The sequence below is a fragment of the Acromyrmex echinatior genome, chromosome 9, assembly GCF_024713525.1.
Source record: "Acromyrmex echinatior isolate Ae372 chromosome 9, ASM2471352v2, whole genome shotgun sequence".
In the NCBI taxonomy this organism is placed as follows: domain Eukaryota; kingdom Metazoa; phylum Arthropoda; class Insecta; order Hymenoptera; family Formicidae; genus Acromyrmex; species Acromyrmex echinatior.
Genome location: NC_141860.1, coordinates 4,620,718 through 4,646,749, shown reverse-complemented (window position 1 = coordinate 4,646,749; position 26,032 = coordinate 4,620,718). Strand labels below are relative to the sequence as shown.

Below are 26,032 nucleotides of genomic sequence, written 5' to 3'. Positions count from 1 at the left end.
TTCAGATTTTGTGGAATTATATAAAATAGTTTTAGAGAAAGATGTGAAATGTGTAAAGTATACTCTATTTGATGAATCTTTAAAAATATAAAAATTAATCTAAAATCTTTAAAAACATTAAAAATTAATCTAAAACATATGCGTAGTAAAGTTTAATTCTATTTTAATGAACATTTGATGCAAATTGTCAAAAAGTGATTTAGACGAGACATTTTCTGCATCTTAAATTATTATTTCAAAATCAGACGTGAATATTAATTTCATATGGTATTACATATATGCTATAAAAACAATCGTATTTTTAATTAATTTAAGAAAATCTAATAACAATTGAAATAACAATCGATATTATTAACAGTATCAAAAAATGAGATTGCGATTTCCATTATATTAATTTCAACATCTGTATTTCAGATGTTGAAAACATTTCAAATATCAAAAATTTTCCCTGTGAAAAAATCTACGGATAACCCTCTCCACTCGGATAACCCTCTCTCACTCTGACATAACACCAGTGTAGAAACGAGCGGAACATGTTCCCGGCGACGATGTTCGTATGAGCGGACACCTAGCGCACGTTTTGCCGTACGCGCGCGACCGGCGGGCGCTCTTGCTCTCCCTCTCCCTCTCTCTCTCTTTCTCTTTCTCTCTCTCTCTCTCTCTCTCCCCCCCTCTCTCTCTCATCGACAATTGTCCACCACGAGAGCGTTGGAAACTTTCATAAATTTCGTCACAGAGCGAGCAAATGGCTTCCGGTCCAACGGTCGGACATTGTCGATAACAGGCACGTCGCCAGGGGGCGAATTCAATATCGCATTCGCACTGTCGAATCCTCCCCCCGTTTCCTCCGCTTCCAGTGGCCCCGTCGGTACCCTCCGCAGCCACCTCTGTGTGCCCGGTGCCCCCTTGTCACCCCCGCCGACACACACCCCCCTCCGGCATTGTCCCTCGCATTGTCCCGAAAGTTTTCGGTGAACCGGCATAGCGGCTCAGCCGCGTGAATTACCATATGAATTAAAGTAATGTGATATACGATCACGGGGTCACGTCCAGCGCGGCCGCATTTGAAGAAGACACTTGCGGATCCAAGAAACGCGAAAGGCGGAAAAGGCGCCGGTGAGGCGGAATCGCGAGTCATGAAAGCCTGGAGCTTTCAAGAATCGTCGCTGGGAATAAAGTCGTGCTTCCGGTTAAAGAATAATCGCGGTTTCCTAGAGATTAGAGATATCTTCTACGAAAATTAACTAAACTTTTGAGTGCGACAGTAATAACTGTCGCCTAATTTCTTCACATTTAATTTACTAATCATTAAAACAAATTTCACGGCAAATCATTTCTTTCTAAATCATTACACAGTTTTAACTATGACATCGACGAAAAGTTATAAGTTAGTTAATTGCGTTGATACACTTAATGAAAAAGTTAACCACAAATTTATTCGTTAGAGTCATTCTGTGTAAAAAAAATATTATTAAAATTAAAAAATTATGTCTCGTCTGTTATTAACGACAATAAAGCACACACTTTCTGTTTTTGATAATCCTCTTAAAAATTTAACTGATTGTCAATTTTACAGTTATTGACTAACTTGAATAAGTCCAACTACGGGCAGCGATCTTTCAGACATCCTTTGGATGGTTTTCAGGCTTTTGTATTGTTCGGGTGTTCGCCCGCAACGTGCGCAAATTTGTCGCGGCAGAAAATCTGTCGAAGACAAATCGCAGGGTAACCTCGGGGAGACGACGCCGCACGTGCCGTGCTCTTCGATACCGCGATAGCGTCTCCCCGTTTTAAAAATGGACGCCTGGCGTCTCCCCTCGATGTCTCACTGCCTCGCCGCCTGCCCGCTCTCATTTCGAGCGATCTGAGGCCAGTTTGAAGCTGCTCACAATGGACCAACCATCGCGGCTGGCTATCGGCTCGACGGCGCGCGCGTAGCACGCGACTTCGCTTTCTGGTCGACGCGATATCTCGATCGCAATAAATTCACATTAAACTATCTGCTCCGCTATGGTTCCGGCCGCAGCTTTAATACATCCCGTCCCCGTCCACGTTCCCCTGTGCCCTCCTGTACAAAATCATCCCCCCGCCGCGTTCAACGATGGTCCATCCGGCTTCGTTGTCGGCACTGATTTTAATTTGCTGATTTTACGATCTTCTCTCTGTCGTCCTTATTGCACTTTTTCTTTCCCAATCATACTTTTTCATCAATTCTCAATTACAGATAGATGTATTAATAACCGACTCACAAAATATTAAATAATTCTCTATCTTTTAAATGAAAAAATAATTTTAATTGAACACATATATAAAATGAGGCTCGAAAGAATCTATCAATTGTTCAGATGCTATTCAGAAAATTCTTTATTTTCATGTGAATGTAACAGAACGAATAAAATATATGTTTCAACCCTTCAATTCGGGTTCTTATCAATATAACATATAAATCGAAGTTATTATAATTCCCGACAATTTAGTAGCTTCTATCAAGTGACGCAATGTATATGACTTCGATTTTACTTTATGTAAATTTTTATATTGTATGAGTGTTAATAATTTTGAGATTCATTGAGCTATTCATTACATAGCTAATTTGGATAAAGAAAAAAAAATTAAATTATCGGGAATCATCAACTTGGAATTTGCGTTATTTATGTAACTTCGATTTATATGTTATATTGATAAGGACCCGAATTGAAAGGTTGAAACGTATATCGTTCTGTTACATTCACATGAAAATAAAGAATTTTCTGTGCATCTGAATAACTGATGTAGGCTCTGATGAGCTTTTTTACATTTTTAACTGATAATTTTAATTGATTAGATATTGTATGATCTCGCGTCGCATAAATATTATTTTCAATATCTTTTAATAAGTATTAACCTTATCGTTGTAAAATCATTATTTTATTCAAATGGAATTATTCCATTCAAGCGTTTTAGAACGCGTTGCATTTAAACACGTGTTCAAGTTTTCAAATATATAACGAAGAAGCTTAAAATTGCATAATTCATTCTGTATTTTCTTTTTTCTTTCTTTATGTTACCAGCGCGTTCCGTCTTTCCGTTGGCGAGCAGAGATAATTAATACGAGCGAGTCTCGCTAATCTGGTGTTAGAATCGTGGCGATTACCGTCCCTAACGCAGGTAAATACGAGGTCGCGTAAACTCGACCGCCGGTTAAACTCGCGCGCCGTTCGCTCACAATGGGCGGTATGTGTAAGGCTGCCGCATTAATTTCTAGTAATTATCAGAGGTGTATTTCATTCGGGGTGGGTCGCGGGTCGTGTCCGGGGTCGACCACTGCGTGTTAACGCCGTTGTTATGCCCCATTATATTGTCCTACCAACACACGCCAACACACGGAGGGAAAGGCAATTGCGTGTAGAGATGGGCGTCACGGCCCGCGAAAAGGTTCGCCGTGCGGTCCGTTTTGAAAAATTAAACGTGTGTCCTGCCTCTGCACTCTCTCTCTTTCTCGTTTCCGCCTTCTAGCAACCTTTTTCTTGCACGATGCATTTTTTCCGATTCTACTAAAAATACGGAATGTTGACGATATTCTATTTTAAACACGTAAACTGTTGGTTGCTTTTTCGTTTCAGATATTTGTATTATTATCCATTACACATACACAACGAAAAAAAATTTCGTCCTTAAAACGTGACCTTTAAACCGTTTAAAAAATAATTTTTTAATGTTTAATGGAATACATCAGAGGAACCAGTGTTTCTGTTGCACTATTTTTTGCTACTTTTGATCGCAATGGTAACAATGCGGTCACCCTAAATACTTTTTAGACAATATGATTCATCGTTGCGTAACGCGCGAAAACACGCGATCAAAACGAGATTTTGAATAGAAAGCGGCGTCACATCGCGTAACGAATCGCAGTGAAAATTGATAAAATACTATTTAATCCGCCCCCTCCACAGCTTTACGTCTCCGCCGCGGGAGATAGCATTACTAATTTATTTAAATGGACTTATCTTGCCGAAGCCCCCCCGATAGGAATGTAAATTGGAACCCTCCAAATCAAGGGGGTAATGGCACGAGTAAGATAAAGATATTTTATTGCTTTGTGGTTGGACATATTTAAGCAGGGTCGAAAGTCTTTTTTCCATTGTCGAATGATCCAATGGCAGAAAGACAGGGAGAGAAAACACCGTTCCCTTTATTAACTTTCCGTTATTATTCGCAAGAATGGATCTTCGCAGATTAGGAATTCGTGCCATGCCGGCTGCTAATTAAACATGAATATGTAATATATATTCCGGTATAAAAAAAAAATTACGCGAAAATTGATCACGAGTTTATATTTTTCTCGAAAAGTGCAATTATATGATTATACAATTATAAAGAATGATTTATACTTATAGAGAATGATTTTAATAATGTATTAATTTACTAATATACCACTATTTTTCAAAATTCTTCCGTATCTTCTCCACGCATTCAGAGAATGTAACATTTTTTTCAAGAAGAAAGATTTCAACTTGTTTTTACAAAAAAATCACATAAAAAAATCACTTCAAATTACAAGATTAATTAAAAGGGACAGAAAAAAATTAATACTTTAAAAAATTACGATTGATTCGCGATAAATGTGTTGGATTTTTTTAAAATTGCAATTAATATGAAAAAAAAAGTTAAATAATGCGACTCACCAAAAGAAAATTAAAGATTTAAGACAGACGTTTCTTATATGTTTATAGGTAAGCAGATTTCATCTCTCATTTTCCTCGATGGGAGTTCAGTCATGGAAGATAGTCCTGAAATCAAAAAAATGATAATTTTATTATTATCGGAATATATAACGGAATATATAACTTACATACTATAACTTACATACTATTAGTATATTTATCATTTGATCATAGATCGACACATATATCTATGTATATATCGTATATTGAACCTTATTTGCGCACTTATTCTTAACGCCTAGAAGATCGTTCGTGCAACTATTCCTGGCGTAATTGCGATGATAAATCTGTGCCACGAGAGCCGCGAAATTCAGGCGGATACGCGTCGACGTCCCGCGACGGCGCAACAAAGAGCGAGCGGCTGCCGAAAAATAAACGCGACAAAAAAAAACGCAAACAGGCAAAACAGAATAAAAATAGAGCAGAATAAAATAGAGCATTGTCGCGCTTGGTGGAGGAGCGGTCGGAGCGGCGAAATAGAAAGGACCGGCCGCGCGAGCGCGGGCAATAATTCGAAACAAAATGTCAAGCGAGCCCGCCATTGTCGGGCGCGGTGGTGCGGTAGGCGCCAACTAGCGCCAACGAGAAAATATCGTCGACAGTAAATCAAGGTGCTCCGGCAGAAGAGAGAGCAGGCCCTTTCACCCCTTTCATCCCTCCACCGGGACGATCCGCTTCGGGCGGCCGCACGATCGCACCGGAGCTCGCTTCCGTTTTTCATCATACGTACGTCGTAAATAAATCGAGACAGCTCGCCGCTTCAACGTTTCAAGGTTGCCTCGCGAGCTTCGATCGCCCATTGCGCTTCGAGAACAGTCAAGCACGGCGGAAACCCACCAACCGGAAATCCATCCAGCGAGTAAAATAATATTCTTTTGATCGTAAGTATATAAAGAAGATAGAAAAATATGAGAATGTCTATTATATTCTTAATATCAATGTAAATATTTTCAATCAATTTCTACGTACATATAATACATACGTTTTGTCCGAAACTAACCGAATTACGCATGTAAGAAGAATTAAGAAATACTTTGTAAAAGTAATTTAGTATAACGTTTTCTCTTTCAAATAGTAATTCGTTATCATTATAATAAGTTACCGATTCTGAAAAGTAACACGTTATAATCATAGTTACTTAAAAAAATAACGAATTGTTACTCTTTGTGTTGATTTTTAATTCTTTACATTGTTATCTTAATATTAATTTAAATACAGAAATCTTATACATTTCTAACATTACTAAATTATTTTACTTATTAAATAAAACATTCGATTGCTGTGTGCTATATTATTTATAAATATTATTATAATATATACATTTGGAATCAAAATTATAGGATCAATATTAAGATGCGTTCACATATTAAAGAATCTTAATTCTTAATACAGATATGTGCAGAATGTGATTATATATCAGAAGTAAAGATACATTTCAATCACAAAAAATAATAATTGTTTACTGAATACTTCATATTTTGATTAACCCATATGTATTAATGAATAAGTTTAATATAAAGTAATTATAAAAGTAACTATTAAAGTTAGTTACTAGTTACAAAAATGTAATTAAATTAAGTTACTATTATAGATGGAAAAAACAAAGTTAGGCTACAGTTAGTAAAAAGTCTAAACTATAATTGTAATATATATATATATATATGTGTGTATATACTTTGTTACAGTAACGAGTTATTTCCCAACTCTGCGTGTATGTAAAGAAGAAAAGTATAAAGAATATCTATTACGTTCTTAATTATATCTAGCAAGTATTTTAAATTAATTTCTAAACATGTATGTTTTTTGTCCGAAACCGATCGAAGAAGGAAACTTTTCTCAGAAAAGATCTTGTCAAATTTCTTGAATCTTTTGTTTTTCAAATTAAGAGGGAAGAAAATGATAACAGATGTTTTGATTAGAAGTGGAATATGAAGATCTCAGACGTTATTAGCGTACCGAATATACGTGTGAAGCTTTACGAGCGAATCGCAACATATGCCCTAGAAAAGTGCTAGCTTGCGTGAGCGAAATCGTTTAGCGACGCCTGATTGACATCGAAACACTGTAACGGCTGCTGTATCGTGAGAGCGATGTAAGATGCGTGTTCGCAGTCAAGTTACATAATCGTACCGGAAGACCGTGACCAAACGAAAATCAGGGTGGCCGACGATAAAGAACAGACAAGTATTTAGTTCAAAAAGCGACACGAAATTCGATTAATCGTTGTGTTTGTGTATTAGTTAAAAGTTGAGAAATCATATCGAAAACTACACTGAGAAAAAGATATCTAAACTTTTCTCACTGAGAAAAATATATATATTTGTGAGAAATATATTTATTTCACTGAAATAAATATTTCTTTAAATACTGAAATAAAATTTTATTCTTAGCAAAGTCATCTATTTTATTTTTTGCAATTAATATTCGCAATCAGATTTCGTAAATAACATTTGCTTCGCAATACTTTGACATTTTTCTCTCAGTGTATAATAAATAAAGCAGAGTATATATTTATATATGTCAATACTACACAATATTTAAACAATACAATTAATCCGATTAATTAAAACATTTTTTTTCATTTTAACATATATAAAGAACTGAATTTTTTAGAATTTTGTAACAATAGCTGAATTGTAAAAACAGCTTTAATTTCAAAAAAGATCAAATTCTATGGAGCGAGCAATGACTCATGTGTTCCCTTGTGAAGACCCCATGGAATGCCCGAAGAAAACGCGTATCCCATGATTGAAGGCACAATGGTGGAAGGTGATGCGGACGTCAAGACGCGGCTCGTCTGGCGAGAATCGGTAAACCGAGAACTTAATGTCTCGGAACGGACGCCATATTAGCATATCCGCGTCCAATCGTCGCCCACGTGGCAAGGGTGCCGTGGCGAATCGGGCCCGGGCTATGACATTGTCATTATTTCACTGACAGAACAAGCATGCGCGCAATTCTCCACGGGAAATATCGCTAACAAGGGTGGGAAGAGCGGCGGACCGATCGTGCGGGAGGAAGACAGATACAGGGTGCTCGATTTAATGAAAAGGGGATCCCGATTTCGTAACGCTTTTGTTTCATCAATTCATTTTTGCTTTTCAAATAATTTTTAATAAATAATTTTTTTAATTTACTAATTTATTAATTTATTTTTATTTTTATAAATTTTATCTAGAAACAGAAACTGAACAATTGTTAAATAAAGTCGAATATTTAGAAAATAAAATTCGAGGATCTATGTTTGCTAAGATTATAAAAAAATACTTGTTAGTTTAAGAAAAATCAAAGTCAAAAGAAAAATGAATCAAAATAAAAATAAGCTGAAATAAGCCAAAAAAGGATTGATAGAGAAAAGTAGAGAAAGAATTTTGCCGCTAGATAGTATGAGAAAGAAAAAGAAAGATGATGAAAAAAACGAAGGGATGATGGGAGTTCTCAAGGGTCCCTTCATCGCTCTGTAAGGGATACAACTACAAGGTCCGGGTGCTCCATGTTATTTATCTTTATGGACCTCGGGCAGAGGGTAAGTACACTTACTTCGGGGGTGGTGAAGGGGCGAGCTTAAGCCGGAACGAGGGCGGTAAGAGATTGTTTGTCGTATTGGCCGCGGTTTCGATGAGCTTAACGTTACCCGTTTAGGGGATTTCGAAATGACTTTCTTTCAAGAGAGAGAGAGAGAGAGAGAGAGAGAGAGAGAGAGACAAGAGCCAGTTGTGAAAGAGTTTACGAAATATCTTTTGCTCACGCCCGCGTGAAAATGACACAATTCAATGTGTAATGTCAATGTGTAATGTTATCTTAATATAATTTATTAATCAACAATTATGGTTACAATTATGTTTTTTTAAGTTCAGTTTCAAATGTATTAGAATACATAATGAAAATTATATATATCTTAATTAATTTAAATATTGTGAAATCAAGTGCGATTAAAAAGTTTTAAAAAATTCGAAACATAAATAGCTCCTATAAAGATTCTTAGTATTACAGATCTTAAAAATAAATTTATAAAAGATTGTTTGACGATTCATATACTTGAACGTATTTTACTTGAACGTAGAACGAAATAATAATCGATCCGGTACCCACGAATCGGATGTCAGGGAGAGGTCTCTGAGTGGCCAGAAATTAATCTATTGCCGCGTAATCGGCTTTTGATGATTTAGCACCGAGAAGACAAGAGAAGGACGGACGACGTCCATGAAGTAAAGAGCAAGATCGATTCTATTTCTGGGAAGTCATTGTAAACTCGTATTGTGCTCAACAAAATCAGTTAAAAATAATTCTTTTATTTAAAAAAAAGGTATAAAAAGTTTTACATATCTGTTTTGTAATAAAATTTTTTATCACTTTAATATACAGATAAGGATAATAGAAATACATACCCTCGTAATAAATATAAATTTCAATTAATTTATTTTATTCGTAAATATGTATAATAATAATCCAATGAACTAAACCTCTCGACAGATAATAAATTAAGAGGATATGAAATATTGCATATGGTTTTAATTGTCGGATATTCTTTTATTAATTAACAACGAGCTAGATTACATATAGTGCTTATGTACAAAGTGATATTTACAACTAAGTAATACAACATGATATCTGGATAAATCAATTTTTATGAAACGAAACAAAACGTTGATATCTTTATAATAAAGACAGATTAGTAGTTTACTATACAGACTTATATATTGCATTTAATCTTAAAACAACTTCGAACACACACACACGTTGCGATATCTTAGTTAATATTTCTGTCAATATTATTTTTCTGATAATATTTCTGACAATTGTAGAATGTAATATCGAATCATTTATTAAACGTCTATATTTGAATTTCTTTCTTTCTTAATCGCGATATTGATACATCCATCTTATAATCCTACTTTATAAACGCATTCTCTCTTGTATTAAAAGTTTTACTACCTGTATTTACACGCTACTGTGATTATTGCTGTACAGAATACTGCATAGGTCGTACTAATGATACGCCTTTCTCCTCGAAATTCTTATGAATAATCCTATTCAAAATTCTATTATACCGAATCGCAATATCAATTAAAACAAAATAATTAATAATGAAAAATAATAACATTTGTTTTTATTCTTTACAAGTACTTGGATTAAAGTGTTATTCCTATACGGATTCAATTCTTCGAGTAACATTGGGGAACATCGAGGTGATAATTCACGTAATTTTCGGACAATATTAAGCCACTCGGCGACGGCTTAACCCTATGTTAAGCCGCATACCGTCAGTGGGAGTGCGACGGGGGTGGAGAACGATGGTGGGGGCGGTTCTCGGCAGTGGTTGGAAACCGGGCTGTATTTAAAACGCGAATGCGCGCAGGCCGATTCGCCGTTTGAAGTTAAATGGAGTGTAAATGGCAGATAACAAACCGGCACTGTTTCCGATTACGGCATTCATTGTTTCCTACCATTATGCGCGCTCCGACGGTTTGTGTGTGACGCGGGTTACGGTTTACGATCTATTTATTACCACGCCGCCCTCACCTCCATACACACGGCCGAAATGCGCTTTACACGCTTGCACCACCCTCCGCAACTCTTCCGCACCCCCTTCCGACCGCCCCCTGCTGCTATCGCCACATTCGCACTACCCGTTTCACCTGTCTGCTGCTGTAAATACGCGGCAAATATTTTACTTTCTACATTGTGGAAATGGAGTCGTTCGAATGGACCGTATGTAATTTGCGAGTATATCGAAATACGACCGCGATTATTTTAATCTCTGACAATTTTAGCACGCTGCTTTTCCCCAAATATGCATGATTTTAAGATATTTTATTGCTACAATTTTGTGTCCAGCACTATGTGTGTATTTAGGTTAAATCTTTTATTCTAAACAAGTTAAATGTTCTCAAATAGTTTTTAATATGTTTTGAAATTTATAAAATTTCGAGAATTTAAATGAAAGATGAAATAAAAATATTAAATACATAGTATTCATATAACAACGGTATGTAACACATAATATCTACATGTTTATAAAAAAAGTTTAAATAATAGAAAATTCTAAACATTTATAAACATTTTAGAATTTTATATACATAATAATATAAATACAAATACTAATTACAGTTCATCATATATTTTAAATTTTTATGGAGAAGATCAAAATTATATCTCAGTCTTAAATTATTATCTACTTCCGTTTATTTCTTCTCAAAAAACACAATAATGATAAAATTAATTCTTCATAAAACGTAAAGTTATATTTTTCATGTATAAAAATGAATTAAATGATATTGAAAATATGATTTTTTATTTACAAAAAAAATTCTTAGAAATAATTTAGTTAATAATTCTTCCATTTTCTGAAAATTATAGATTTTTATGTTTCGACTGATCAATTCTCTTTCTCTCTCTCTCTCTCTCTCTCTCAAGCATCAATCTCATTCATTCACTCACTCTCATTCATTAATTTCCTCTCTCTTTCTCTCTCTCTCCCCTCTCTCTCTCTTCCTCTCTTTACAGATAATTCTTATTTAAACTTACTTAAACAATTAAATTTATTTACAAATTGTTCCTACCTAATATTGACTAAACAGGGAATGATTTCGTCGCAGTTTATGAATTATATTAGAGCAATTGTGTATATGGATCGACGTATCCATAGACATTAATTTTTCTATATAGACATTAAAATTTTCTTATTATACACGTATACAATGTGAATGCCGCAATAGTATATATATAATACAGAACGCCGCGCACCGTAAATTCAAGGAGCGGCCTTTCATCTTTGAGTTTCTTGTTCAATTTCAAATAGGTCTTTCCTAACAAAAATGTATTGTTGGTATGTATTATAGGTAATAAATTTTTAAATTATAAATCTATTCATTTAAATAAATAAAACAATACTTACGTCAATCCATACATTAAATATTTTCACAATTAGAAAGATGCACAAATATTCATTTAACCGAAATTATTGACAACATGATAATATTTTTGTATGTACTTCTGATACGTAGTTTGAAATATTCTCTTTTACAAGAATGTTTTAATTTCTTAGTCAATCTAATAAGACGTAATGATAAATTTAATTATTATCACAAATCCCATAACCTGCTAATTCTCGTTACGCACTAATTTAGTTCTCAAAAGAATAGCCAGTTGTTAGAATATCATCCTCGATCGGCAGTTTTCGTCGTCACTTACTGTGAACAGCAGTAGTCCTCCTTTTGATTTCGACCTGGTCAACGATGCCATCGCTCTCCTTATCTTGATGAGCGGTCATATGTCTAGTGAGATGATGCCTCTCGCGAAAGCTCTCATCGCAAACGGGACATCTGAGCTTTTCCTCTCTTCTCCTCCTCGCCGCTTCGCTCGAACTCTCACTCTTGTGGTGAGAGCGCATGTGATAGACTAAGTCGGAAGTCATACGGAACGACAAGTTGCACTTGGCACAGACGTTCTGCGCCGGTAAAGTCAAGGCGGCAAACGATGGTGGTAAGAGACCGGCCACCCCGGCAGCCGTAGCCAGAAATCTCGGCCTGGCGAGAGCATCCGCCATCGGTGGAAATACGGAGATGGGATTATAGGGAAGATTGGGATAAACTGGCGGAAGATCCGGTCGGAAAGCGGGTACCTTTGGACTGGGCACTTTAGGCGGTTGAGCGATCTGCGGGATTTTCAGGTTCTCCAATAGCCCCGACTGACCAGTCTCTGCTCCCATAGTCAAAAAGGGATACGCCATCTTAGTGGGAAATGGTGCATATTTATAGCTCGTTGCACTGGGCAACGACACTACCGGTGGACTGACGCTGCTCTGATAACTCGCGCGATCATCCGGAGATATTGACGACCTCGGCGATGCTTGGCTGTCATCGTTGAAGCCGTTCCGTTGTCCAACTAGATTTACCTTCGTGAAGGCACTACGGGATTCTCCATGACGATCAGTTACGCAGGAGATGCCAGTTTCGTAAACCTTTGTGCAGGCTAAGACCGAAGAATCCGTCGATTCAGGACAAGTGAGCATAGACTGATGATGGCCAACGAATGTAGGCGGACTCGGAGTCTTCTGAAGCCGACCACCGGTCGGCGCGTATCTTCTTCCATCAGAATCTGGAGAAAGCCCCGGCAAAGTTGGCGTCAAGGTTCTAGGCGATACGTACGGTGGACTTAGCGAATTCTCCGTGCAATGCAGCAATCTTCTTCGATCTGAACCGCCAGAATCATTGTCGTAGTGCTTGATGGTAAGATTCTGCGGCAACCTATCAGTATCCAGAACGTTGTCGATGGAAATATCGTCTCGCAGACGGTCTTTCCGGCCGGTTATCAGTCGCAATTTTTCGTTTTGTCGACGCGCCAGGTTTTCATCGGGTGCCACGAGGAAAGCGACATCGAAGGAGCGCTTGCTAGCTCGTTGAAGGGGGTACGAAGCATCAGGCGTGACGTCGCTGATGGACGAAGGGCATGTCGACGTCAGTACCGTCGTAGCCGGCGTCGAGGTCGCGGGGGTGGCACGGTCGATGCCACCCGTGCGATCTTCCATTGTCATCCTGCTCGCTCCGGATGATTGACCTACGACAATAATAATAAGTGGACAGTGAGTGCTAATGTCGCAGCGACGTGGAGTGATTGATTGACCAAAATTCGATACACTCGGCCCAGATGTCCTACATTCGAGAAGCATGAATCAGAGCAAAGCTAGATTGGTCGTCGAGATAGTTGAGAAAAGTTAAGACGATACTTGTTCTTATTTACATGTAACGTAAAAAAAATCTTCATATCTAGCAAGATATGTTTTTGAAAATATATATTCTTTTACAATTGTCATTATAAAAATTAAAATGATGCAAGTAACAAAAATACAATACTTTAAACGCATTAATTAAAACATGCTATAATTAAATCTTATTTCAGAAAAATATTGGTAAACTTTTATTATTGATTATGATCTGTAATTTGATAAAATCAATTAAAAAATTTCAATTTCAAAAATTTCTTTTGTTTATAGCAAGGTAACTAGGTTAAAAATTCTAGTATTAAATCATGTTAATCATATAATTAGAACATTTATTTTTTTTTACGATTGATATGCTATATAATTTATTTTGATAATATCTTTTTAAATAATTATTTCGTATTTCTCTCTCAAATTGATCCCATAAAAACTAAATATCATTAATGTATAAATAAGAACAATGATACGACAATTACTCAACTATCTACATTGCAAGTTAGAATATCATCTTAAATAATAAAAAAAGCTTTAAGAAAACAAGATTTAAAAAATTAAATATTAAAAAATTTTTATAACTTTATTTGTCTCATTATTATCTCTTTATATATCAGTAACAGCATATACATAAGTAACAGTATGAATAGTACTTACCGGATTATGACAAGTATCTTTCTCTTCTAATTATGCGGTCTGTAAACTACACTAGTTGGACCACGTTTTCCATACCTCAGGATGGATCTTCTTCGTTCTTCTTTAAAACATCAGATTGCACTTTTTCTCACAAGGCTATTTTGCCAAAACCGATTTTCGCAAGCATGCGAGTCCGAAATAAGCCACAAAGAGCAAAACTATAACAACCCCTAACGGACCCACCGATCTGGTGTCACAGTCCGGGGCGCACTAAAGTGGCGAACACTCGGTGCCGTATCGGCGGTTCGCGTTAAAATGAGAGTACTGTTCGCGCATCCCCCGTATTTAGGGGTAGCTATCGCGTAGGGTAGCGCGAGCGTGGCAGGTGGAGGCGCGACGAGGGTGGCACTGGCCAATAGCAGTGTCTGTAGCGTTATACGGGGGTGGAGCGTAGCAACGGGATGAACATATTCGCTCGTCGGGACGCGTCTGCTAGCACCGTCCAGACCACGCCTACATATTTCAGGTTCGACACATGTGCCTGGGATCGTTGTCGTCGTCGTCGTCGTCGTCGTCGTCGTCATCGTCGTCATCGTCGTCGTCGTCGTCATCGTCGTCGTCGTCGTCGTCGCTGCCGTCGTCGTCGCCGTTGTCGTCGTCGTGGGCTCTTGCCATCCCCTTCCTCTCCGACCGACTGCCTTACCCTCTCCGCGTTGCGCAACGCGTACCGCAGAATCCCGCTCTACCAGGGTGGCGAACAGGGTGGCAAAGATGACGGCGGGGAGAGGATACGACCGAGAACTGTAATTCAGCCTGACAAACGATCTTGAATATTTTTAACGCCCGCACCCCCGATCTCCACTCCTTTTTTATAGCCGACTCGCGGCTATATTGGACATTCGGCAGACGACGCAGGTCTACAGATGAAGATACGACTACGCCAAAGAAAATCGTTTCAAAAACTCGCATATGAAATATGTAAGGATGCTATTTAATAAGAAATGATAGAAACTTCCAAAAAAGCTTATTTCATTCAACAAGCTTTACCAGTTAAATAAGCTGACTGAGAGAGAGAGAGAGAGAGAGAGAGAGAGAGAGAGAGAAATAACTTTAAATATATTTATATATATATATATATATATCGTATTGTATTATTTTTATTTTTGTACGACTAATCATTTTCTTTCACATTATAATTATAATTATGTAATACATTTTCGATTATAAAATTCTCAGACTTATAATTATTCTTTTGATGCTTAATAATGTTTGTCCATTTCGAAGTGCATAATGAAATAATCATTGCAAATCTAATTATTTTTGTAAAATACATAAATCTTGAAATAAGTCAAGATGGGTAGCATCGTAGTTTCATGCCGGAAAAATAACTCTCGATACAAGTGGGCGCAGCGGGTAAAAACCTGCCACGAAGCCAATAGGCGATCAATCATACGCCGGTGATCTATTTTACCGGGCATGTGAGAGCCGTCGATTTCTTACGCGATTCCCGAGATCTCGGCAAATCCTAAGGGGAACGCCGCGAGGTTAAAGGACATTAACTTCTTGATTGAGTCGGCAAAAAGTTGTAATGACTTTTCGATTGGCACTATCCCGCGCCCGACAAAGACTCGCAAACGAGTATTTGCGAAAGAGAACATTCTAGTTTCTTGTATCTTGTATACAGAGTGATCAAAAACAAAGGATCTTTTTCTTTTGGATCTACAATACTACAAATCAGACTAAGAAAAGTGGCAATTGTCTTGGTGTCACAGAAATAATTAAAAAAAAATTGCGAGAATAAAATTTTACTATATTTATTATAATAACTCACGTATAAGATACTAAACTCTCATTAAAAATTCTTTCACTAAAATTCTTTATCTAAATTAAAATGCTTTAAATAGATCTTGAATTTATCATTAAACACTTAAAAATATCTCTGGAAAAAATTATGGATGCAATGCATTTATGTTATAAAAATAGGATATTATGACAAAATCCATTATTATGGCAAATCTACAGCAATAAAGAACAGAATGAAAGATTGAATTTTAAAAGACAATCTTGATGATTTGATAACTCGACTGTATTGGCAATAGCTCTCTTCGGCTCAATTCATGCGCGGAATAAATTAAACGATCCGCCTCACGTGCAGCAGATAGTGTGACATGCGATACTGCCGTGTCTAATCCTAATTCAGAGTCGTAAAGTTGAAAGAGTCATTACGACAACGTTACGTGTGACACGCGTCGCACGGCGGGGTAGCTACGAAACGTCTCTGTATCTTTGCGCAGCCATTCCTGGATTATGAACTATATTTATTGCCGATCATACCGTGCCATTTCCCGCGAACTCAGAGATACGACGATATACTGATCTCTAATTCCATTTTACGCTTCTATATCTTGCTTCACCTAAAACAGTATTCTTGCGGAAAAGTTTATGTTTCTTCCTTCTAGTTTACTTTTCTTCTTTTTGATTACAATGTATAAAGTGACAAAAAAAAAGAAGTATCATATTTATAATTTTTTGTTTATACATTTTAAATTTCAATAAATATATAATTGTATATTATTTGCTCAGAAGCATGTATAAAATTCAAATAATATATCTGCTCAAATTTGAAGTAAAAATATTGAAAATCAATTAATTTAAATGATATATTCCAAGTTCTCTCTCTCTCTTTCTTGCGCCACATTAATTTCCTTCGCCAAAATTTATCTTTTCCCTTCGACTATTCTCACTAAACTGCAACGCGTAAACTGAAAATTCGTCTCACTCGATATGCGTTTTAAATTCTCAAGTAGAAAAGTATGTCGCGCGTGAGAATCACACTTTGCCACCATCTGCCCACGTTATTTTGCAAATCGGCCAGAAAGGGCAAGTTTCGAGCCGCCTAATTCGACTAAGTTAAACGCACGAGCGGGCGAGCTGGCGACGCTCGACACGTGACGGACACGCGTGAGCTGTTAGCACCAAACGTGCCATGGATTCGTCGAAGGGCACTTTAACATCGACAGTATCTGTTACGTGGGTCCACGAAAGGGACACCTTACATGACGCGTGTACTTCGGCTCGATTGACTCCTACGCGGGAATTAATATGACATCAAATGAACATGCTCGCATATATCACATAGATTTTCATTACAAGAAAACTAACATGTCCGTTCGTTTATTTTTGAAAAAATGAATCAGAATAAAATATTCTCAGAACCTTTTAATATTGCTAATTAATTTGTATTAATTATTTTACATAAATTTCTATATATAAATACATTCTCTTAATATAATTATATATATAAATAAATTATGAAAGAAAATTCTAAAAATTTTTTAATTATAATCTTGGATATAACATTCATATAATATGAGCTCGTTAGCATAGTAAAAACATACTCCGTAATTATTTATTTAGCTTACTTTTTGATGTTTTTTTATGCTAGCTTTGCGCTTCGCGAAGGGAGTAATGTCATCCGCTTTTCGCATCGCTGACGCGGCTGCATGGAGCGAGTGCACGCGCGTTTTTGTCGGGGTCGCATGGTGATAAATATGCAGCCGATGCAGTTGATGAGAAAAGGTCGTTTATCAATCACCCATTAACGCAGCCCCGCCGAAAACCTGCTCGCTCTTGAGCCATATTTCACAGAATCATCGCGATTCCCTTCCGGCCGCTTTGGCCGCACGTTCGGTTTTCCATTAAAATTTACTATCCATGTTGTTCAAAAGCAAGCAACGTGTAAAAGCAAAAATTTAAATCACTGAAAAGTTACTCAATCAATATAATAAGTAAATAAATTCATTGTAATAATAATTTCCTTTTTAAGAGTATCAGACATTAAAAATATTAAAAAGTACAACCAGTATTTTGAAAAATTAAATATTTAAAAACATAAAGATTTCGATACTCGAAGATCTAAGGCTTGATTAACGTTTTTTTTGGCTTTAAGCGAGACTGAAATATATGTCAGTCTTTATTTATTTAAAAAAAAAATAAAGATAAATACATATTCAAGTCTCGTTAAAAGCCAAAATAATCGGTGCAACCAGGCACCTAAATTATTAGAAATATAAGATTTTATGAAATATTTTAATCATAACACTAATTCATCTTGCTATTTTCTTTGCAAAATTATAAAGAGACATACATAAAAAATATAAAAATATCTGAGAGATGAGGAAAAGTTAGTTTTCTTCAAGAATTCTTAAAACAAAGTCGGCAAATTGAATGTGCAATAAATTCAGAGGATTGTTGAAATAACTTGGCGTGGTGTACATATTCACGGTGTGAGAAGGAAGATTCCCGAGATGAGAGTGCGGGAGATTTAGATTTTACGGACGTTTAGGCAATTCCTTAACTTATAGTCGAGACCATGCATACGAAATGAATCGACTGCTATTTAAACACTCTCGTAATTTTGCTCTGCCGAAATTCTTACGAAACAAAATTTTCGAGCAAACTGAATAGACATCATCGGGTACTCCCTCTATCTAAGATATTCAATCCAGCAAAAATAGCTCTTTGTATTTTCTAACAGTCTAACAATTAATTTAATAAAATTTTAGATGCTTTATAGAACAACAATTAACTGACTCTGCATTATAGATAAATTACATTCACGATGGTGCTTTTTGGTATATAACAACGCTATAACTCTGCCTATATACGACACATCAAAATTATCAACGTACGCCATTCTTCGCTCACGCCCCCTTTATACCCCCTATCTATCCGTCTATCTGTTCTATGAGAGAAGTTTGTCCCGCATCCGCTTTCGTTGATATCGTCCCGACGATATCGAGTCGCGTTCTCTCTTTCCCTTTCTCCCTCCCACTCTTCGCGATGGCTCCGGGGAATTTAATTCTATTCGGAGCACCGCCTAAGATGCCACCTTCGGCTCTTATCTCTGTGCACACGGTGGGTTGCGCGTGGCGGTTGCTTATGTGTTACGTGAATACCTTACCTAAATGCCGCAGCGGGAGAGACATCCCTTGCGTATCCATTTCATGAACCAGCTACCCCCCTCTCGCGATGCGGGGAGATCTAGCGGTACCACAGCATCGCGCGAGGGAGTCAACCGAGGAAAATTAATGCGACTTCCAGCCGGGCGCTATCAGACGCCGCTATCTCGCGCCTCGACCGCGCGCCGTAAACGTGAGTCGCCTAGGCGAGAAGTTCCCGAATTTAAGCGACGGAATCGCTCCGAAAGTGCCGTGCGATCGTGGCGTCACGCGAACAGAGAAGGCACGTTGAGAACATGATATCTTGGAGCGTCTTTCTCGGCGAATAGTTGCGTCTGTTCTCAGAATAGTTCTATAGTGTGTCGAATTAGTCGCTTCGTTTCAATCTAATTACAAGCATAAATGATTAGTTTTATATTCAATAAAAAAATTTCATTTTTTTTCTTGAATATTATTTAAGTAATTTTATATATGTTAAAGAAAATTAATTTGAATTAGTTTTTATGAATTGTTCCGATATCTTGGAGCATAATGTATCCTGCCGACAATTGCATCTGTTGACAGAACACTACGTCTATCGCTACTAAGACCGAGGGTATATAATGGAACGAAGAAATTAACGGGAAGGTACTAAGCTGCTCGTTTATCATAACGATGACTTGGTAGACGGAAGCGCCATGTGCTCTTAAAAGCATTCTGTTAACGCCGGTTTAATTCGTATTGATGATCCTACAGAAAAGAAAAAGATGGCTGACATGTATCGACGTGCATTCGTTATTTACGAATGTTATAATTGTAAATAAAGTTTGTGGTATTTTTATAAAATGCGAATCAGTTCCTACTATTCCTCTAATTAATCCTCTAGGGTCTATATTCATAGTCATAGATCGATCCACGATCTTCATTTCAGGCAAGCTAGGTTTGAGCTAAAGTTTGAACCAATCAGATTTATTAAATCGTAGTTTGAAAAATAGTTTTTCAAATGAAAAATTGATTCAAACCTAGCTCAAATTGGATCTCCGGTTGAATCACGACTATGAATACAACCCTAGAAATGGCAGTCATTTAAAAAAAAAATTTTTTACTAATTTTGTTTAAAAAATGCCCGTATTCTGATATACATTGCTAGTACTGAAAATCTACCTAGTATACTTAATATGATTATTTTCAGTACTGATAATGTATACCGGATCACGACGAATGTTTTAAGGGAAGAATCTATCGATATATACATTAATATTCTGCGATATATATCAATCTATATAGTCTTTCTAACTTTAAAAGTATTTTAGTGTTCAATGCTACGTACATTTCCATCTTCAATTCTTAAGTGTAACTAATTTGCACAGATCTTGAATTTGCCCTCAATTAAATTTTAAAGTTAACGTTGCAAATATGTAACACTCAACCCTAGAAGGTTAATCATCTATTACGATGACATGCAAATACAATGATCTTCTTATAATTTGCGATTATTAATTATTTTTAATTTAATTGTGTGTAGTAAAATTTTACTACTTATACTTTTTATTCTGCAACGATTAATTATAGTAATAATTAAAACCTCATATTATATATCATACTATTTAATTTTATAATTGCAAACTTCGAATGATGATAGAGCATAATGACAAGGATAAGTAAGAATAGCGAATGAAGAAAGTTGTTTCATAACTGTGAATTCTCGCGTAAATAGGAAATTTCATTCTCTTCATTAACATGAGCGTAATATCCGTGTCCACGTAAAGTGGGTCAGAGTTTGTACAAAGAGCACGTGGCAATCATTCATTGACAGTTTTACGAGTATATTTGCTAAAAATCTTATCCCGCTATCAGGGGTCGACCGGTCGATCGGTCGGTTGATTCTTTCCTTCGGCAACGGCAAGAGCCGGTTGTAGGTACGGTGGATGGCGGAGAAAGGTTGGCGAAGGAAAAGGTGGATGGTAGAAGGAGGGAGTTATTAGAATGGTCCGGAAAAGATGGCGCGGAGTCGCTCCGTATTTTTATACTGTATGGCCGCTGCTTTGCATAATCCCGCACTTAGCTCGCTCGTCCCGAGATGCCGACTCGCGCTATGCAGATCTCTCCTCCGTGCTGAAAACCCGAACCTACCGAGCGTTTCGCCGTTCCGACGAATGATGGACGACACCGAGAGACCCGCCGAGGGATCCACTCCTGCAGCTCCTTTTCTCAGCGGACGACGCGTTCCAGTCGGAACAACGAACGAATTACGTAGCGATCTTTTTACTAGAATGCGGCGAAACTGATGTGACTAAATACACAGAGGAATTTTCAATTTAAGTGTTAAAATAAATTCATCAAATTTTATCAAAAATTGCATTAGAATGTAATTTATCTACAAGTCTAATTTATAAACTTGCTAATTCTATTCAGAATTTATAAAATGTCTATCGATGTGTCTATCGAATATAATAATCAATGTGTTAGATATTATATAAGCAATGAAAAATTTATGTAAAAGAATATTTCGTAAGAGAGAAATGAATATAGAAAAAAATATAATAATTACAATTAACTATTGATTATATATCAACGATATCAAATTTTCTCAGCACTATATTTTTACATTAAAGATTATACCATCAGAGAGAATAAGCAAAAAAAATTTTCATCAACTCTAAAGTGGTTTAAGGCACTTATTTATGCCATGCGAAACGGATGGACGGAGATACATCATGGGACTTCCTGAACCAATGTCGCGAAACATTTGTCACGACGTTCTACTTGCACCAAGGATCAACTGCGAGCTCTCCGGCTGCTTGCACGGACGGAGATGTCTCATTTGCAGCGAGAAATCGCGTCTTTCCCTTGCTACCACCCAGTCTCCCTAAATCGCGCTGTCCCGACGTAAGAGAAAGAGAGACCAACCGAGAAAGAGGAGCAGAGAACGCGCGGCGTCATCAATCTTAGCGCGAAAAGACCCAGGACAAGTGAGGCGTCGTTCCGGATCTCACAGATGCGACCTTGATTCTCTTCCGACATTCCCTAGAGGTACTCCGACGTAGATTAAGTCTGATCTCGCGAGTAATTTGTCCGAGTCTCTCAATTCTCAATTGGTCCTCGACATGCTGGATGCTTCGAAAGCAGACGAACACCTGTGGTCTCCTGTTATATTTAAGAAAAAGGATAAACCACAATGGTATTCCGATTTTCAATCGCAACAATCTTTAATATTTGTATATAGCTTTAGTATTATATACTTATAGCATTTTTATATTTATCTTTAGTACTTATATTTTCACAACAATGACGACTCGAGACAAGACTTTAATACTTAAAAAAGTAATATTATATGATTATACAAAGAAATAATTCTTTTTTATTCGTATATTTGATAAATTTTTTCAGCAAAAACTATTAATGCTTAGAAAATGAAAATTTCATTTTACATTTTTATAAATTTGTTCAAGAACTAGTTACAAGACGTACACATTTATGCATTTTGAAACTAGTGTAAGAAAGAATTATGCAAAAATCATCTGTATGATTTAATTTCATAAAATAGCAAAGTTTTTAATTTGTTGAACAAGTTTTTTTTTCAACGCAAACAAAATTTGATGATAAAACGTGATATCAATAAACATTCCAAAACAATGTCAGTTAATTGACGAAACTTTAGATTTTCACGATGTCAAATATGGAGTACTGTTGGAATTTTGACGCGCTGACTGCTCGAAACTTGACATCATCGTAGATTTGTATCTTTTTGATACAATTATAAACTGTACTTTTCTCATCGGCCAAGCATTTTAGTTATGAAACAACGATACATCGTGAAATTATAATTCGATAGCAGTGACATTAATAAATCCTGCTGAAGCGAATATACGGCAATAGTGAATTTTCAGAGATTGTTCGCGACCAAACGCATGGATGATCGGCTGCTGGCACATATGCTCGTTCGTACATACATATGTATGCATCTCGACGTGATGCGTGAAGAACATCGCATACGTCACTCGGTTTTCCTGCGACGGTCAGGTCATACATATTCCGCGACCGAGAATGGATCGAATACTCACACCCTTCTGACGTTTCGATTGGCGTCGGATTTTATCCGTGTGTGTGACACTCTCTAGAAGTTCATTGTCAAAAGCAATTGAACGCTATCACGTTTGATTAAAATCGAATTATTAATAACTATTTTGCTTTCACATACTTTTTTTACATTTGTTTAATAACAAAATTTGTTTAATATTTGCATTGTAAGAAAAATGCACAAAATTCTATTTTTTAATCTATTAAATTTAAAAATAAGAATTTTATTTTAGGACATATGAAAACACAACCAATACAAACTAGAAATTAAATGCCTATAACAGTCGAAGCTGAATCTTTAATGCTTAAATAATTTAATGCGAATTATATATATTATATATATGTACATGCATATATACCACATTTGTAGTCATTCAAACTGCGCACTGAATTGGTTTTCCGAACTTATAAACGCAACTCCTTGTAATATCACAAATTAAATTAAATTAACAAGCAATTTTTAATAATTTGATGCTTAATCAGACACGGTATTAAAAAGATGTTAATGTACTAAAAAATTGTAAATTGCTTGTCAATTTAATTTAATTTGTGATTATTACAATAGTTTAATTGCGTTTATAAGTCCGGAAAACCAATTCGGCATGCAGTTCGACTATATAATATATATGCATGTACATATATAGTATATATATATATAATTTATATTGTTATTGTTGAATTATTTAGGCATTAAAGATCTAGCTTCAATTATAGGCTTCAATTATATTTAACTTCTAGTTCAAAAATAAGAGAAACATTTTTTATTAAGAAGCATTCAATAGTTAAGTAATACTTTTTTTTACAAAATATTAGTATCTACTGGATATAATTACTATTAATGCAATTATTACAGACGGTTTTCTATCAGATTAAAATTAAAAAATTCGTTCTAAACAAAATTTCACAAAATTTTGCATATTAAGTTATAGTGATGAAACAACTGTCCGTAAGTCGTAAATTCATAGAACATATTTCGCAAATGCATTTACGCCCGAGCATATGTACGAGATATCGGATTTCACTATCTCTCGATCCGCCGATTGTCCATCGCCCCTAACAGCGCTGTCAGAAACGATCACGTTTGATCTTCGGGAGCCACCCTTGTCAACCTGATGTATCCCTTCTCGATTTTGTATCGACGTAACAGGTCTGTTACTTTTACGTGCAAATACTAAAACATAAACTTCAATGTTCAAGAAGTTAAAATTCATCTTTCAAGAAAGATCTCATTCATATTTACATTATTTTTCAAAGAAATAAATTCAACTTCCTACAGTCTAATTCCCGATGCTCGCTCAGCAAAGGAAGAATTTGCAAAATTCAATGAGTAGACCTAGAAACACGTTCTATGAAGATTTTTACCGAGAATCCATTTAGCGGTTTATCGTCTGCGGGGACAAGGACGGCCACCAGTTGGTAGCTGCTTAGGTTCCAAAGGTTTACGCGCAGCATCCCGGAGGCAGCGAGTGAGACGACGCTCGGTTACGGTGGATGCGCTAGGCTCTCCGGGAGATGCCGGGGTATAAAACCTCTGGCCCGTTACGACGGTCGCGTTACGAAAGGTATGGTGATTACGGTGGGCCGGAGGGGCTCGGGCAGGGTTGAAATCCAGAGCATACCTTAGTTGTCCGCTCGTAAAGCAACCCCGTATGCCTGGGAGTGCGTGCCGGAGCTATCTCTTTCTCCGTTACGTTCCGTCTCGGCGATGCCGGATTTCTCTTCATCTCCTTCCTTTTCTCTTTACCTCTACGTCTACGCGGAGTGTTTGTTAAACGAGGAGGAATATGCATGAGGTAGGAGAAGAGTCCGCCGTCGACGGAGTTATGCTACGGTGATCTTAACGGTGGACGCGACCTTAAATATGTATGTACGCCGCGCTGGAAACGCGGGAATCAGAGACTGTCCAGAAACAGGAGCCGCAGCTCATGTCTGCTTGATGCCGCTCTAAAGCAATTCCCATCCAGGACTCCGCGGAACCGGAGTTTAAACCCTCCTACAATACTATATTTTATTTGGAGAAAAGAAAAATTCGTGAAATAAATATTTCTTGAGCAGATTACGCAATCGACTATTTACGAATTAAAAAAAAATTATCAGATAAACATCTTTCATAATTAAAATACTTATTCTGTTCAGAACTCATTTTGACCCTTGGAACAATCGAGAATATTAAATCTATTGGATCATCCCCTAATCATCTCTAATACATTATTTAACTCACATAAGGATTTGTCGTAATCTCAAAACGATTTCCCGACGAGATTCGAGATAAAAGGGATCTGCAATCAATCCTACAGGTGAAACGTAACGATTGATCATGGTATCTTGATTGTGTATCGCGTGTTTCTACTATATGGGCGATGCGTGACTAGATACCGCCTGTCGAAGAACTCTGCAGCATATTCTCGTAAACATGCATCATGGGCGTATACGAGTATGCATATACATAGGACATATGGTGGTTAGCACGGTGCTTGGACCCCCATGAAGCAAGGAGGACCTCGCCGAGACTTCTGGGGGCTTTCACCCCCTCGCAGTACCACCGCGGCTACCCTCTCCCCTCCGCTCGAGAGTCCTCATGAGTTTTCAATGAGATTAGCGGCCCATCTGTGCCGAGACCGACCCCATCGTCATCATCGACCATGGACAAAGCTAGTCAACCTGCTCACTGCCCGTACGTTCTCCATGGGGGTCGCTACCGTTCTCTCCTTGTCTTGCGACTATTCAGTGTATACATCGTATATGCACTTGCCGCACAAACTCATCTCCATGCTTTTGCCGGCCGGCGCACGTCTCCACGTTGCGTGACGATTATAGAAAACCAGGTTTTTAGCCACCCAGCATCATATGGTCGCATTTAAAGTTGTCGTTAACCACATCTCTCCATGAATATCTCTTAACTCTCATAGTCATCGGCTAGAATTCTTTATTTCGCATATCAAATCATTTAAAAATCA

General features: G+C 37.0%; 1 protein-coding gene across 7 annotated transcripts in view; it reads right to left on the bottom strand.

Annotated features, from left to right (window-relative positions):
• The window catches only part of LOC105152789 (uncharacterized), a 221,035-nt gene that overhangs the window by 149,540 nt on the left and 45,463 nt on the right, over positions 1-26,032 (bottom strand). For 3 of the 7 annotated variants that reach the window (XR_015546115.1, XR_015546114.1, XR_015546118.1), the window contains one exon: positions 3,032-4,769. Coding sequence is in view for 2 of the 7 variants with exons in the window: in XM_087409321.1 (XP_087265447.1) it covers positions 4,699-4,769; positions 11,898-13,374 (1,548 nt within the window). In the remaining 5 variants the exon portion in view is untranslated. Of the gene's footprint in view, positions 1-3,031; positions 4,770-11,889; positions 14,524-26,032 lie in introns of those variants that run through there. The other 4 variants (XR_847000.2, XM_087409321.1, XR_015546116.1 and 1 more) reach the window with 4 other exon arrangements.